General features: G+C 33.5%; 1 protein-coding gene across 1 annotated transcript in view; it reads left to right on the top strand.

Annotated features, from left to right (window-relative positions):
* The window catches only part of LOC119539691 (muscular LMNA interacting protein), a 159,160-nt gene that overhangs the window by 42,930 nt on the left and 100,328 nt on the right, over positions 1-15,902 (top strand). Inside the window, exons 6-8 of the mRNA XM_037843397.1 lie at positions 10,551-10,616; positions 10,700-10,783; positions 10,893-10,949. Coding sequence (XP_037699325.1) covers positions 10,551-10,616; positions 10,700-10,783; positions 10,893-10,949 — 207 coding nt within the window. The remainder of the gene's footprint in view (positions 1-10,550; positions 10,617-10,699; positions 10,784-10,892; positions 10,950-15,902) is intronic.

Below are 15,902 nucleotides of genomic sequence, written 5' to 3'. Positions count from 1 at the left end.
GAACAAAGTAATCAGATCTACTTGTATTTGTGACTATCCGCAGACTTTATTACATTCTGTTCAATATATTGTGCTCTGTAGAGAAAATAATTTTGAAATGGACATTTCAATATTGATATGTGTACTGCTATCCTTTGCAGAAAATGTTAAAGGTCTTTCTCTCTTATTGCCTAATTTTTCCTTCTGTCTTCTAAGTCTGATGAGCAACAGGTAAAAAGTTAAAATTAAACTTTTGGACACAAAGTAAAATTCAAAAGTAAATGGATTATGATATTGAAAGGAAAGATGAAATCAAATAATATGTTTCTTTATTGTCTCACAAGTAAATACTATTTTTCCATGAATGTCTTAATTTTTTCTTTAAATGTAATTTTAAATTCTCTCTTCCCTTCCTTATAAGTATTCCTCAGCATAAATCAGGGCTAGGGTTATGTACTATTTTACTAACAAATGGCATTGTTATCTGTTATTTTCAAGATTCTTTTAATTCATAAGTATGTGTGGTTTGAAAGAATTCTGGAGCAGTTCAAGTCTATAACAGCAAAAAATACATAGGGTAAAATATTTAAATGGAGAGTTATGGGATAAAAATGCTACTTTTTCTGGCAGAAGGAAGATAAAAACAGGCATTTTGAAGACAACAGTAAAAATTATGGTATAAAAATAGAAAAGGGGAGTTCTGAGATGTTTTTTCAGTTGTCAGATCAATTCATCCTAAACTGCCAGTTTAATTTTTAATGCATGAGTTGGTAAACTCCAATCTGATTAAACATATGTCTTCAGGCAAGAGTATTTTAAGATCTCTGCATTTCTCAAAACTGTAACATAAACCTCGTGAGTAACTTAACACATGTGCTGTATTAGAGGCATAACTTTATTTAGATTAGTACAAAATGTGAATGCATTCTCAATTTCTTTAGCAATGGAGAAGCACCCAGTATTCAATTCTAAGCTAATCAGTTCTGTTGTCTACCATGCATGTTCCTCTTTTAAAGCACTTGCTATGCCGTATTGATTTATGTTTATTTGTTGGTTTCTTTCTCTACCATGAACTATTTGAGGGAATATAGTAATTTCTTGTTAAATGTTCACTGAATGAGCATTTTCTCTACAGGATCTTAAGTCAGATTTTTGCTTATAGGAATATAAAAATAAAGGGGCCTATGACAATTGGAGGAATGATAATCAAGAGTCTTCCTCATGGATGCTACTTCTTTGGAAAAGATAAAGGGCCTTCTGCTGAAAGGGAATTTAGTTGGTTTTAGACTTGGTGACTAGACAATAGAGTCACAATGGATGTCATATTGAGTACTCCAGTGTATCAGCTACTGAGCTAAATGCTTTACCATCTTCACAACTGTTTGAGAAATTGGATACTTGGAGAAGCTTGGTAAATTTCTCAAAGCATCAGGGCTAAGTTACTGCATTGACCCTCAAACCAGATCTGACTGTCCCCCTACCTTTTCCCTGCTCACCATGCAACACTGATATCTGGCTAGCTCAAGTCAAATACCAAGCAGGAGATGATGATTTTTGGATTCCTGTCTACAAACCACTTTCGTTACTTGATAAAATGTATTTAAATCCTCATTAAATTAGAACAACAAAAGTAGTTTGTCTTTATGAGGAAAGATGAAAGGAATTGGAAATGTTTTAGGTCTGAGAATACTTGAATGAGTAAGAGGTTATAAACAGCCTGATTCCTGAAGGTACTCATAGAGATGAGGCCAATTAGAGGGAGGCAGTGCTGGCTGGAAATAAGGAACACTCTTCTGATATCCTTAAGTAAATGAAGGAAAGTTTTGGGTTCTCCTGCCATTTACCTACGATGGAGCAGGCTCGAAGCTGGCTGTAATGGTTTGCAGAAACTCCCTTCTGTGTGAGCAGGTGGGACATTTAATCCACCAGAGATCTTGGGACCAAAATGCTAAGTAGATTTCCTCAGTCCTTGAAATTTATTTTTAAATGAATCATATGAAAATAATCTACTGGTAAATATTTCTACATCTTTCAAGAAGGTGTACTTTTATATATCTGGAAGTTCCTTTGGCTTGCAGTGTACTTTTTCTCTTTTCTTCAGTGCTGAATGCTATTCAAACCCTAATCCCCAACTAAATAATCTAAGTGAGATTTCATTTGTTGAGAATATCATAAGTCCTCCAAATGGTTTTGTATTAATGACTGAATATCAAGCAAGCTTTTTGTAGTCCTCAGGGGATTTATTCCAGCAAATATCTGGTCAGATCCACAAAGTAAAGGAACATTTAGGGCTTGCATGAATCAATTTTGGTGGTGAATTTGATCATTACTAAAATACATAACTTGCCTATGAAATTTTTGAAATCTAGTTAGACATCACACAAAAAAATTATAGGCTGTTTTAGGTTACTCTTCCTTTAGAAGCAGTTGACTTTCAAACTCCATTTAGAGTGTAATAATTCATTCTTTTTTTTGGATTCTTAGATCTTAATCCTATTTCCTAAAGGACCAGGTTAGACTGATTCAACATATCTAACTAAAAATATGACTGCAATTCTATTACAGAGGCTTCTTTTCAGTGGGTAACATCTATTATAATTTATTGGCCTACTTTCCTGTAAGGACTTTGATTTACAATACTAGTTCATAGTCCTTGGCTCTTAATTAAAATGTAGTGCTAAACTCAGAAACTATTTCCTGCTAAACATCAGTTTTACTATGTCTCTTTTCAAAAGTTGGGCCACAAAGTTGACTGTTGTGATAAAAATATAAACATGTCTAATTATAGAACATTTCTTGTAATTTATATTATTTGAGAATCTTTAAAAATGTGATTCAGTGCCTGCCACATTTATCCCTCCATTGGATATAGTCCAATATGGCAGAAAAATATTTTTTAATAAATATTTTTATTGGAGAATATTTGGGGAGAACTCCACTTAAAATGAATAAATCTAAAGAAACATCATTACAATACTGTTGGCTAAGTTGTCAAAAAGCAATCTATGGTCAGACATCTTGTTAGTGGAGATTTAAACTATTTTCTTTTGATGCATTTTTGAACTACAATGGGAAAAAAGCTATTTATTTTTTATGGTTGCTGGAGGGACTGGATTAGGATGATGCATTTGACAAACGACTCTCAATAAAAAAAAATCAATTCTAGTAAATTTCAAGAATATTTAAACTCAAAACTGTTTCCCAAGAAATTTTAATGCAGTCTGAATATTTGCCCCATTTCAAAGTCTCAGCATTACTGACCTTGCACGAGCTGTCTTGCCTAATTTTCCAAGGGATCTGAATAGATATTTTCAGCAATCCGTGAGTGAATGTCAGTAATTTAAAGATATCTGCCTGCAATAAGTTTCCATAGACTAACCAATATATCAACCTTATTTGGTTTTGGCCGAAAAAAATATCGATACATTATGCTAACACTGATTACATGCTCAGATTTTGATGGCAAATAAATGTAATTATAATATGGGAAGAGAAAAAATGTATTTGTTACTTAAAATATTCAAAGCATTAAATCACATCTCTAGAGGATTTTGCCAGAGAGTCTTAAAATCTTATATCCATTATTCACTCATTCATTCAACTTCTACTTATTCATCCATTCATCTCTCAATCCATCAGGAGGATCTCTACTGAGCACCTATCACGTGTTCTATCTTGTGGATACAAAGCTAAATGCTATGTTTTTTGAAAAATGGTCCAGTAGGGTAGGAATGCATTTGAAAAAAAATAGTCATGATATAAAATGATTGAGGTATGTTAAAAGTACCATGGTGCCCCCAAAGAAGGAGTGACCAGCTGTCTGGTGTGAAGCCCAAGAACTATGTGGGAAGGAGTTTGATGGGGTTATTGGAGTGAATGGGGTTCTCTAAGTGGACTGAGAGTGGGGGAGGATCATCTAGGCAAAGTAAATAGCATGTCGTAGAAAATGTCACCATATGTTCAAAAAACCCAATTTTTTCTTCACAGTTTAAGGGCAGCATGTAAGTAAAGAGCAGATGGGAGGTATTTTTGGAAAACAAAGCAAGGTCCAACCAAATTTCTCTCCTCTGGAGTTTGGTCTCAGTCTTCGTCTTTCATTTCTGACCTTCTTCTTCTCTCCACAATAGTGCTATAGTTAGAGGCCGTGTCAGAGAAAAGTTTAAACTGAACACCGCCTAGAATTTATTATTATTATTATTTTTTGGAATTTTTTATTCCCTGCCATCTATTTCCCTTGATTAATCAAAAATTTAGAGTATGAAAGAGGAAAGCAGAAGAGAGACTTTTATGGTGAGTGTCTTAGTTTTCCAGCTGCCAACACAGATAACGTGCAATGGGTTGGCTGAAACAACAGGAATTTATTGTCTTGCAGTTTTGAGGCTGGGAGAAGTCCAAAATTGAGGCATCGGCAAAGTGATGCTTTCTCCCCAAAGACTGTGGCATTCTAGGAGTTACTTGGATTTTCCATTCACATGGAAATGTCCCTCTCCTTTCTCTTCCAGGTTCTGTTGACTCAAGGCTTCTAGTCACAGATTCTTTTGTCTGAATTTCTTCAGTAATCCAGATTAAGACCCAATCTCATTCAGTTGAGTCACACCTTAATTAAAAATATCTTCAAGTGATCCTATTTATAATGGTGGTTCACACCACCACCAGAATGCAGATTAAGGACATATATTTTAGGTGTGTGTGTGTGGGGGTGTGCATGATTCAAACTGCCACAGTAAGATAAGAGGCAGCCCTGTTTTTCTATTAGATTATCATAGCTACTGTTCCAGATTTCATTACTCAATATGGAGTTGTTGATTTTGAAAAATATTCTCAGTCAGTATTTTCCTTTCTGAGCTATTGATATGTGGGGAAAGATGAAATCTCATCTACTTAGATGTCACTTTCCTGAATTCTAGGGGGGTAGATCTCATGCCAAAATGACAACCTTACATAGTGCCCGTTGGAAGGTTGCATTAATATTGGGTGAAGGTTTATAGTTCTGGATCTGTATATCCCTGTTAGAAGGAAGAAAATAGTTACTGGAGAACAGTGAATTCTGTGGTTCCATGACTGATGTGACACTTTCTAGAAAGGTATGACTATATTAGAATGATAATGAGGAAATGAGGAATAGGAGACAAATCAAAAGAGGACAAGGCAGCCTGTACTTTTTAAAGTTTCACAAGACATGACAGTAGAGAGCTGAGAGTTTTTGTTTATTTACAAATTTGCCAGAACATATTTACGCAGGTAAATTATTTTTCTCTTGAAAGTAACTACCTTGAGAACTAGGCTACTTCTTTCTAATTAGTCTACAACTGCTTAACTCATTTGTGTGACCTCTTTTGGAATTGCCTTCAGACTCATGACACATAGTTTTTGAATAACCTTAAGATGTCAGATTGTCCAACTTTGTAAGTGGATTGGAACTGGGTATCTTGAAAAAACTTCCTATTGTAAAATACCCAGAATTGACCAAAATAAAACAAACATGCTTTTTAAAAAATAAATTAAATCATATGAAATTGCCATTTTTGAAGGTTATTGTCACTCAAATACTGGCAATTTCATGTGGCTCAACCCAGTATCAAAATGGGCTCATTAAAAATCATGGGTAATCCTCAAGGGTCAAACACCAAAAGCAAGCTGAAATTAAGATTGTTAATCAGGGTGTCATGCTCTGGTTGTTCTGGAGATGTGGGCAGATTCATTAACCATGGGGATTGGGATTTACTGTCAGCTTGGCAAGAGGGGGAGAAGACTTGGTACGAGGTGAGATGGAGAACTGGAACTTCATTCCTATCATAAGCTAGGACCTTGAAGAGTTACATGTCCAGTTACAGGATGGATTTGAAAAAAAAACTTGCAAAGGGAAATGACAAGCAAAGTTTCTTATATCAGCCTAGGTTCAGGGTAGGGGAAAAAATGGGGAAAAATCTTTAATCATATGCTTTACCTCAGGTGAATTTGGAATTTGAATTTATACAACCTCTATGATAAGGAAAATTTGTGCTGAAAATTTAAAATTAAAATTAATTTGCTTCCATCTCCTTCTGGAAATGGAAGAGGAGCTTGTATTGAACTAACTGCTTTTCAGATAACAATGATAACTCTGGAAAAATATAGAACAGAACTGCCTGAAGGTGTTGGAGAGAGACTAAGAGCAGATAGAAACCGCAGGGGGTGAGCACTTGGAAGAAGGAAGTCACATCAGGTGGATTTCTAGATTTTATGGTTTTTTACCTAAGACTTCTCACCAGGGAGCAGCTAAAGCTCATATGGAAACCTGAAGACTGCTGGTTGGAGAATCAGGGGACACGTTATGGGGTCATAGAGGAACTGGAGAGTGAGAGAGGGAGAACTCCGACAGAGGACAGAACCACCGAAGGGAAGCCCCAAATGCTGTGTAAATCCTGTCCAAATTTCTAGATAACCCCTGAATTATACAGGCACCCATTAAGCCCAGCTAAGGATTAAATAACTTAAAATAGATTTCATTTGCTTCCCAATACCAGGAGACAGAAAGTTTTGAGTTTGAATTTAGTTAAATTAATTGCCTGCTAAAACTAAGCACACACAAAAATAATATTCTTCAGGGGAACATAAGAGAATCTGGAGTTTTTACAGAATATCCAAAATGTCCAGGCTATGATCCAAATTTCTAGACATGCAAAGATACAGGAACATGTAGCCTACCTCAAGAAAACAAAAAACAAAAAACAATTATTAGATGTGTAGTGAGTTGCTCCATGGTGCATTGTGGGAACACAGGCTTAGGCAAAACAGAATCTTTCAGCAAATGACTGTTTTATTACTTACACAGCACAAATGGTCCAAAAACTTCATGTCAGAGAGGGCTAAGACACAAAGCACTATTTGGGATATAGAGGTTTACTTCATAATGCTAAATATTTAATTCATGAGAAGTTGTACTATTTCTAATTATGAATATAGCTGATAAAATGACCTCAAAGTGTGTTGAGGGAAAATTCTTAGGAGTATAGGGATAAATTAGTAGACCTGCTACAGTTCTGTGAGATGTATCATGCCATTGTCAATTATTAATAGATTAAACAGGCAAAAATCCAGTTAAAAGTAGAGATGATTTGAACAAAACAATTAATAATCCTGATCTTACACACACACACATTCACACAAATACACAGAAAATTGCATCCAACAGAGAATAATTTTCTTAGGCACACATGGAATATTTACAAAAATTGAGCACATCTTATACCAATAAATCTCAGAATACATGAGACATTTCCATTATGAGTAAGGAATTCTCTGGCTATGATATAACTAAATTAGTAGGGAATATTAAAAAATTGAATAAAAATCCCCATATATTTAAAAATTAAAAAGAAAAACTATTTTTAAATAACCCATAGATATAAGAAAGATAATGGAAGTTTTAAAAATGTATTTAGAATTGAATGTGAATGACCATACTTGTATATCACAATTTGTGGGGATTGGGAAAACAAGATAAATCCAAAGAATGTAAAAGGAAAGAAATAGTAAAGATATGAACAGTACTTACTGAAATGGAATACAAGTATGTAAAGAGGATCAAAGCAAAAGGTTAATCCAATGGAGAGACTAGAAAATTGATAATTCTCCAGAAATTAAGGTAAAAAGAGTACACACAAATACATTTAGATATGGTAATGAAGATATAATTACATGTAAAGTAGATATTAAAAATAATAAAGAACATTATGAAACCATATGTGTTGTTAAACTTAGACAAAGGCATGATTTCCTAGAAAAATGTAATATAACAAAACTGACTGAAGTAAAATAGATAGCCAAATAATTCCTAAAACCATTGAAGACAGTGAATTAGTAGTTTAAAAAAATCTTCCTACAAAAGCTTACATCAGGCCCAGATGATTTTATATATGAATCCAATCTTTAAAAGAGATTATATTTTATGCAAACTTTTTAAGAGGATAGGAAAAGAGGTAGTAATTCTCTATAACTCATGTTGTAAGGCTAGGATAATTTTGATATCAAAACCAATGAAGAATTAGAAGGGAAGAACAAAGTCGATCTCCTTTAAAAGCATAAATGCAAACAAATTAAGAAAACATATTAGCAAATGAAACCATCATTGTGTGTGTATATGTGAGCATTATAATTGAATTGGGTGTATTCTAAGAATATGACATTGATTTATGTTATCATATTAACTAATTACAAAGTAAAAGCATGGTTATCTCATGTAGATATAGATATCTCATATGGAATAAGAGTGTATATATGTAGAAAAAGCGATGATAAAGTTTCAGCACAAATTCACTGTAAAAATTTTTAACAGATGAGAAATGAATTGCTTTTCTTACAAAAGGGTTTATATCTGAAATTTTGGCAAACATCATATTTAATGGTAAAATAAAATAGGTATTCCTTTTAAAATCAGTTATTAGATAAGGATATTTGTTCTTCTATTTAACATATTACTGACGGTTTTAGGCAATAAAGGGAGAAAAGAAAAACAAAGGTTTGTAAGGAAGAAACAAAAGCTATACTTAATCTGATATGATTTCCTACATAGAAATTCCAAGAGAATTTACAAAATTACTAAAATAGCTAAGACAATTTACCAACTTCAATGAATATAGAAAGCAATTGAAATCCCATATTCCATAAAAAATAGATGACAGTTTTACAAAGGTACAATTTACAATTGCAATCATTTATACAAGATACTGAGAATTCATCTAATAAAATATGTACAATAACTTTTTGAGAAAAAAAATTTTATTGGAAGGTTTCAAAGAAATATTTAAAGAGCTATAGCTATGTTCATTGAAAAGATGCCAATGTTATTCATATTGATCTACAAATTAAATACTATTCCTACTAAAATGCCCCAACAATATTTTTGTGGAATTTGGCAAATATATCCTAAAATTAAATTAAAAGAATAAAGGGCCAAGGATTAGACAAGAGGTTTTGAAGAAGAAAAAAGTGAAGAAAACAACTCTATCAGATATTAGGGCTACTATGAAACTATGGTATAAAAATATGTTATTCATAAATCAGATAAATGCATAGATAATTAAAGCAGAATATAGAACTGCTCACATATATGCAAACTTGATAAATAGCAGTATCATAATAAGATGGGAATTGGTTATTCACAAAGAAAAATTAAGTAAAATGTAATTGTAACTTTTTTCCATGCACAAGATAAATACCATGTGCATTAAAGATTTAAATTTAAAGCAAAACTTTATTTAGGACAAAATGTTGGAAAAGATCATTATGATCTCTTGGAGCAGGGAAGAATTTATGAAAGAAGGCTGCAAGCACAAAGGAAAATATTGACATATTTCACCACATTACAGTGAAACACTTCTAGATATAATCAAAAGACATCATCACAATATGTGATAAAGGAAGCCAAGACTAGGAGACAACATTTACACCAGATACAATTGACAAATGATTTGTATTCAGATTATACAAAAATTTCCCCCCCCAAAAAACAAAAAAACAAAAAGCAGACTACCCAATAGAAAAATGAACAAATATATGAACAGAAAATTCACAGAAGAGGAAATGTGAATGATCAGTAAATCTATGAAAGATGCCCAATCTCAAATATTATCAGGGAAATGAAGTTCAAAACCAAAGTGAGATCCTATTTCATGTACATTGGAATGTTAACATTATTTTAAAGTGTGAAAATATGTGGTGTTGGTGAAGATATGGAAAAAAACAGGAACTCTCATTCATTGCTATTCTGAATGTAAAATTATACAATCATTTTAAAGAGCAATTTGACAATACTGATAAAGTTAAAATGGCCATACTCTGTTATGCTATTATGTGGCTATTTCAGTCTTAAACTATGAACAAGTGTGTAAGAAACTTGCTCATGGGTGATGGCTATTGTACAGTTTGTAATGGTGAAATTTGGAGATAATCTAAGCAGAGAGGAATATGCGTTGGCTTCTAGAATTTTGAATATTTTACTTCTTATTCTTGATGGAGTGTTTAGGCTTGTTTATTATATTATTCTCTCTAATGATATATGTGAAATGTATCATAATAAAAAATGTTGTTTCATTTTGAAAATGGTTAAATGTCATTTGAGGCCAAGTCTGATGAGTTAGGTGGTCAAGACATTTTGGATAAAAATGATGAAAAGTGAGGCATGATTTTAAAGTAAAGATTTTTTTTGCGTGTTTCTTGTAATTGTTATTTATGAGTGTAGCTTCCCAAAGTGACAGCTTTTAAGGGGATAGTGCTCATCTAGGTGTATAAGATGTCCAAGTTCCTTTTTGTGTATTTAAAAGCTCAGCCTCATTTCTTGATCGTGACACCTTACATCAGAGATTAATTTCACAGGAGGAACTTTAAAAATGTGCAACATGCTTCCAAATTAGAAACATTAGAGAACAGATCATCAAGTGTTTCATAGATTTTTTTCCTTATAAATATTGACATATACAGAATTTGGTTGAGATATAAGGCTCCTTTTGATTTTTTCTTTGAAGAAACTTTTCTAATGTGATCATATTTGACTAAAAGCCTCATATTAGAACTGTTTTATTTACCACTAGGCACTAGATGAGCCAGTCAAGACTGAAAGTGTCTCCAAGGACAACGTGTTAGACCCACCTTTGGAGGTAAAAACTTCATATCACCCCCACTTTTTGTATGGGATCCTGAAACTCATTGCTAACCCAGTACCTGGTTTCAATTTTTCCAGTTGTTTTCCCCTGCACAGCTCAGGCAGCAAACTGAAGAGCTCTGTGCTACCATTGATAAGGTCTTACAGGATTCCTTGTCTATGGTAATGCCTTAGACTAGAGTGTGCAATTCAAACATTTGCTTCGCTTCTCATCATTTCCCTGTACTTTAGAATTATGCATCATCATAGGCTTGTCCTTTTTCTTTTCCAGCATTCTTCTGACTCTCCTTCAAGTTCCTCACAGATGATGAGTTTTGATTCAATCAAAGTATGTACATATTTAATAAATTTACTGAACACCAGTGATTTACAAACTGCAAGACAAAGGCAAACAGTGAATTGGGAGATTAATTGAGTGGATAGCAATAACATTTTAAAAATAAAATAGGAAGAATGTAAAATATCACACTAATATATTACAAATGTAAGAATAGGCACTGTTTTATGACATTTGTTTCAATTTGTTTACATGTACACATATAGGTATGTGTGTACAGCACTGCAGAACAAATTGTATTTTTGCTGTGGGTCAAGTTCAAAATAGTTTGAAAGCCAGTGTAGTAGACTATGTTTTTATATGTTGATATCTTAAGAAGCTGGATAGAGCCAGGTGTAGAATTTCTAACTTACTCTCGTCTCAAAGCATTGCTTCAGTATTTATGTAATTCACAGAGCCACTTAGAATTGTAGAAGTAGAAAATGAAGAAGACTAAAGTAGCATTAGCTAAGGGCTTTAAAACAAATGTTATTTCTGGATTTTTTTTGTTTGTTTGTTTGGTTGACTGAATTTATTTCATTGTTCTTTGACTCAGAGGGACAGAGACTTGGATATTTTAGATTGTTAGAATACTACTAATAGATTAATTGTTGCAATTAAATTTTTCCTTCCTATATGTAGCCATTTTTATTTGTTGGGATAAAAAACAACATTTTCTCCAAATTATATTTTTAAATGCTTCATACATATCTTCTTATTCAAACATTTCAAATGCTTGTGGTTTTTCCCTTACTGATAATTTTTAGTTCTTTTTCAGCCTTATTTTTTCTCTTGGAATTAGTATTAATACTTATTGCATGTCCTTTAAAAAATGGAACATTGTGTGTATATGGAGTAGGTTTTCAATATGCAGAATTGCTCATATCTAGAAGAGTAATCCCAATTTTTAATTAGAGCACTATAAACAAATATCAATTAATAATGACATAGAAACCCAGTAACCAAGCATAGTCATTTAGGAATTATATTTTAGCAGAGGACCCACCATGGATAATTATAGTTTCTGTATTTGAAATCTCTTTTGTTGTATATATCCTTTAAGACTTTTAAGCTAAAAAGAGAAAGCTTTGTTAGATTTGTCAAAGAGATAATATATATTTAAAATATATTTTTATTTCATTTGTTGAACATGTTAAAAAAGACCTGCAATATATTGAATGCAATAGGAAAAGGTTTAAAAAGCAATATGTGAATAATAATCTATATTATCAATTCACATAGGTATGGTATTAAAAATATTGTTCTAGATCACTAACTTTAAAGTAATTATTTCATTCAACAAATAGTTTTCAAGTGCCTACCATGGGCATGGCTCTGTGAGGTACTGAGAATATCATGTTGATCAACGTAGAAAGGTCTAAAGGGCCTGCTTTGGGTGTAGAGATCAGGAGGTAGAATTCAAGCTGAAACCCAAGGGATGGAACAAAGACAGCTATGCAAAGATCAGAGAGAGTAGCTATCAGGCAGTAGATAGGTATGTACAAATTTCCTGGGGCAGGAAAATGCTTGTCTTGTGTTAATATGGAGAAGGCCAGCATGGCTGCAGTATAGTGAGCTAGGGAAGAATGGTACAAACCGAGGCTGTGAAAGTGGGCTAGAGAGAGTGATTTAGATACTTATTTGCCATGGTGAGAAGTTTGGATTCTAAGGGAAATGGGAAGCCATAAAAATATGAAGGGAATAAGATAGGCCAATAAAAGGTTCACAGTGGCTGCTATGAGGAGTCTACTGAGGTCCCTGTGCCAATGATGGCCTGGATAGGGTAGGTTCAGAGGAGTGGGGGAGAAGCACGTGGTTTTGAGTTATATTGCAGGGGTAGAATCGGAAAGCTGTGCTGAGGGTTTCAATGTGAATAGTGAGGGAGAAAGAATCATGGATGGCCCCTAAGTCTCTGCCTTGAGCATAGACCACAGCGCAGGAGGCTTAGAGTGGTGGAGGGAAGAGGTTGCATTCATTTTGGACAGGATGAGTTTGAGGCATGCATCAAGGAAAGCTTAGACATGTCTGTCTGGAGCTGGAAGTTACCAGCTCATGGTCACCAGACCTGGGAGTCACCAGCGCATAGATGTTGTGAGTGCCCTGTATGGAGCTCCAAGGAATGAAACAAAACAGGGGCCAGCAGAGGAGCTTGAAATGGCTGTCATGGTAAAGGAGAAGAGGGTGATATCATGGAAATATGAGAGGAGAGTGTATAAACAAAATACATAAGCAAATATATAACAACAATTGCATCTGTTACTACCAAGAGGAAGAGAAAAATAAAGCTAGAGAAGTGTTTATTAGATTTGGCTTATGCATTTTGAGACTATATTGTTGGTGCTTATGTGTTGGTAATCTTTACCATTTATTTCTCATTTTTATAACTTTTACTAGCACCTATAATCCTTCTTGTCCCTGGGGTTTTTCTTTTCAGTCTGTGAATAAAATAGTGGCCTTATGTTTATCATTTTTAATTCATGTTTTTTCTCAGTATATCCTTTCTGTTAGTTTATTTTCTATGTTTTTGTACTCTCTTGCCTAAATTTCTTCAGGACAACATGTTTCTGGATATTAATTTTATGTTCATTTTCATTTATATCAATTCTTTTTATATTTGGACTGACTTCTGCCATCTTATTTCATGTTCTTGACTCAAGTGTTTTCTTTTGTCTTGTCTTTCTTGCTTTCCTTTAGATATATGACTTTTACTGTTTTGAGAATTTTACTTTATATTTTCGTTGCTTTTGATAGTTAGCCATCAATTATTAAAGCCACTAATTATGTTTATTTTCCTGTCAATTTTAAAGCTTATCAATATCTTATCTTTTTATAAAATTAAGTAAGTACTGTAGCATTTTTTTCACTTTCCACTAGTTTTTAATCAAGCCATACACACACACAAACACACACACACACACACGCAATATGTTGGTATTTTTTGGAATTCTACATCTGAATTTTTGTGGTTATTCTTTTTCTTGATTGTCTCTTAATTTAGACATGTATCTTTATCTAGGTTTTTATTTTTCACATATCCATAACTTTCTCCTGGATTTAATTTTTCTTCTTGTTGGAATCTTGCTGAAAGATTGTATTCAACACAGTCTTTATGTGTAGATTCTGAGGCTTTGTACCCCTGAGAATATCTTTATTTTGCCCTTTCTCTTAGATTATAGTTTCACTGGCTATAGAATTATAGGTCCCTTTTCTTTGATGCTTTTTCCCTTGGGTTCTTTTTCTTCAACAACATACTTGAAAAGTATTTGGACAGAATGATATTTGTTCATCTGTTATGGAGTGATTATATACAGAGAGTTTCTGTATGCTTTTAGAATTTTATCTTTATTTTTAATTTTATTGACTTTTAATGTAATGTGACTAGGCATACTTTTTATTCTCTTATGTATCTTGATTGATACTTCTGTGACTTTTATCTGACATCTTCAGTCTTTTCTTTTTTCCTTCACATTATGGATGGTTTTTTTTAATGCATTTTTTAAAAATTGTGAACTTTAACATATATACATAACAGTGATAACTTTCAAAGTACGATTTAACAAGTAGTTAGAGAGCAAATTTCAAACAATGTCATGGGTCACAGTTCCACAACTTCAGCTATTTCCATTATTTTAAAATATAACATACTTACAGAAAGGTGTTAACTTTAAGTGTACAGCTCAACAAGCAGTTATAGAGGTTATTTCAAAAATTGTTATGGTTACAGTTCCACAGTTTCAGTTCTTCCTTATTATGCAATATAGGGTATATGCAGAAAGGTGAAGATTTTCAAAGCATAATTCAACGAGTAGCTATAGAGCAAATTTCAAAGGATGTTATAGGTTACAGTTCCACCATGTCATTTACCTCCTTTCAGCTATTCCAACACCCCGCATCTAAAAATATATATATATATATTTAATATGTTTATATAAAGCTTCAGGATTCATAGACCTTTGTTAAATCCCATCTTGTTTGTTGCTGCCCTTTCCTTTCACTTAGTCTCTTTCTCCATCTTCGTTGATACCTAGGCAGTGAGTACCCTAACTTGTCCATACTGAAAGTTGACAGTATGGAGAAGGGGGCTGCATCAGATTGTGGTTCTTAAAAGAGGCTGTTGCCTCTGGGTTTTAGGACTTGTCTGGCATAGGAACACTCTGGTGGATTGAAGGTTCTGAGAGATAAAACTTAGTGAGTGAATCTTTTGTAGAATCTCAGGTAGGGACCCTAGATATTTGGGGACTGCTTTTGGTAAAGGCATGGTGTACTGTGGCCATACATTATGGATAGTTTTTAGACATTAATTCTCCACATCTTCCTTTCCTCCTGGGACTCCTATAATACTGACTTTGTCACTTTTACTCCTGTACTCCATAGCTCTTATTTTTTATTTGCCTTCTATTTATAACTTCCTGATTCCCTCAGGAGAATTCCTTGATCTGATTTTCCAGTTCAAGGATTTGTTCAGTATCCATTCTGTTCTTCAGCCCCTATATTAAGTTCTTCATTGTAGCAGGGCATTTTTGTCTCTTTTATTCACTGATAAATCCCAAGTACATAGAATAGTGTGTGGTCCACAGTAGATACCCAATAAATGTTTGTTGAATAAATGAGTGAATGAAATACCTATCTCATCTCAGAGAGGAAAGGTGGGCCTATAAGAGAAAAATTGTGGGTTCAACAAGCAGTACTGAGTGCCCATTTGAAGTTGATAATCACAAATTTAAACTGAAATCAATTAGCTTCGATGAGATAGTTTCCTTGGCAATGTTTGGTTCTCATTTGCAAGTATGGATAAAATGGATGGTGTTCTAGTTTGCTAATGCTGCCGGAATGCAAAACACCAGAAAAGGACTGGCTTTTATAAAGGGGGTTTATTTGGTTACACAGTTACAGTCTTAAGGCCATAAAATGTTCAAGGTAACACATCAGCAATCGGGTACTTTCACTGGAGTATGGCCAATGGTG

The sequence above is a fragment of the Choloepus didactylus genome, chromosome 7 (assembly GCF_015220235.1).
Source record: "Choloepus didactylus isolate mChoDid1 chromosome 7, mChoDid1.pri, whole genome shotgun sequence".
NCBI lineage: Eukaryota > Metazoa > Chordata > Mammalia > Pilosa > Megalonychidae > Choloepus > Choloepus didactylus.
Note: the sequence above shows the minus strand (reverse complement) of the source record. Positions and strands in the feature narration are given on the sequence as shown.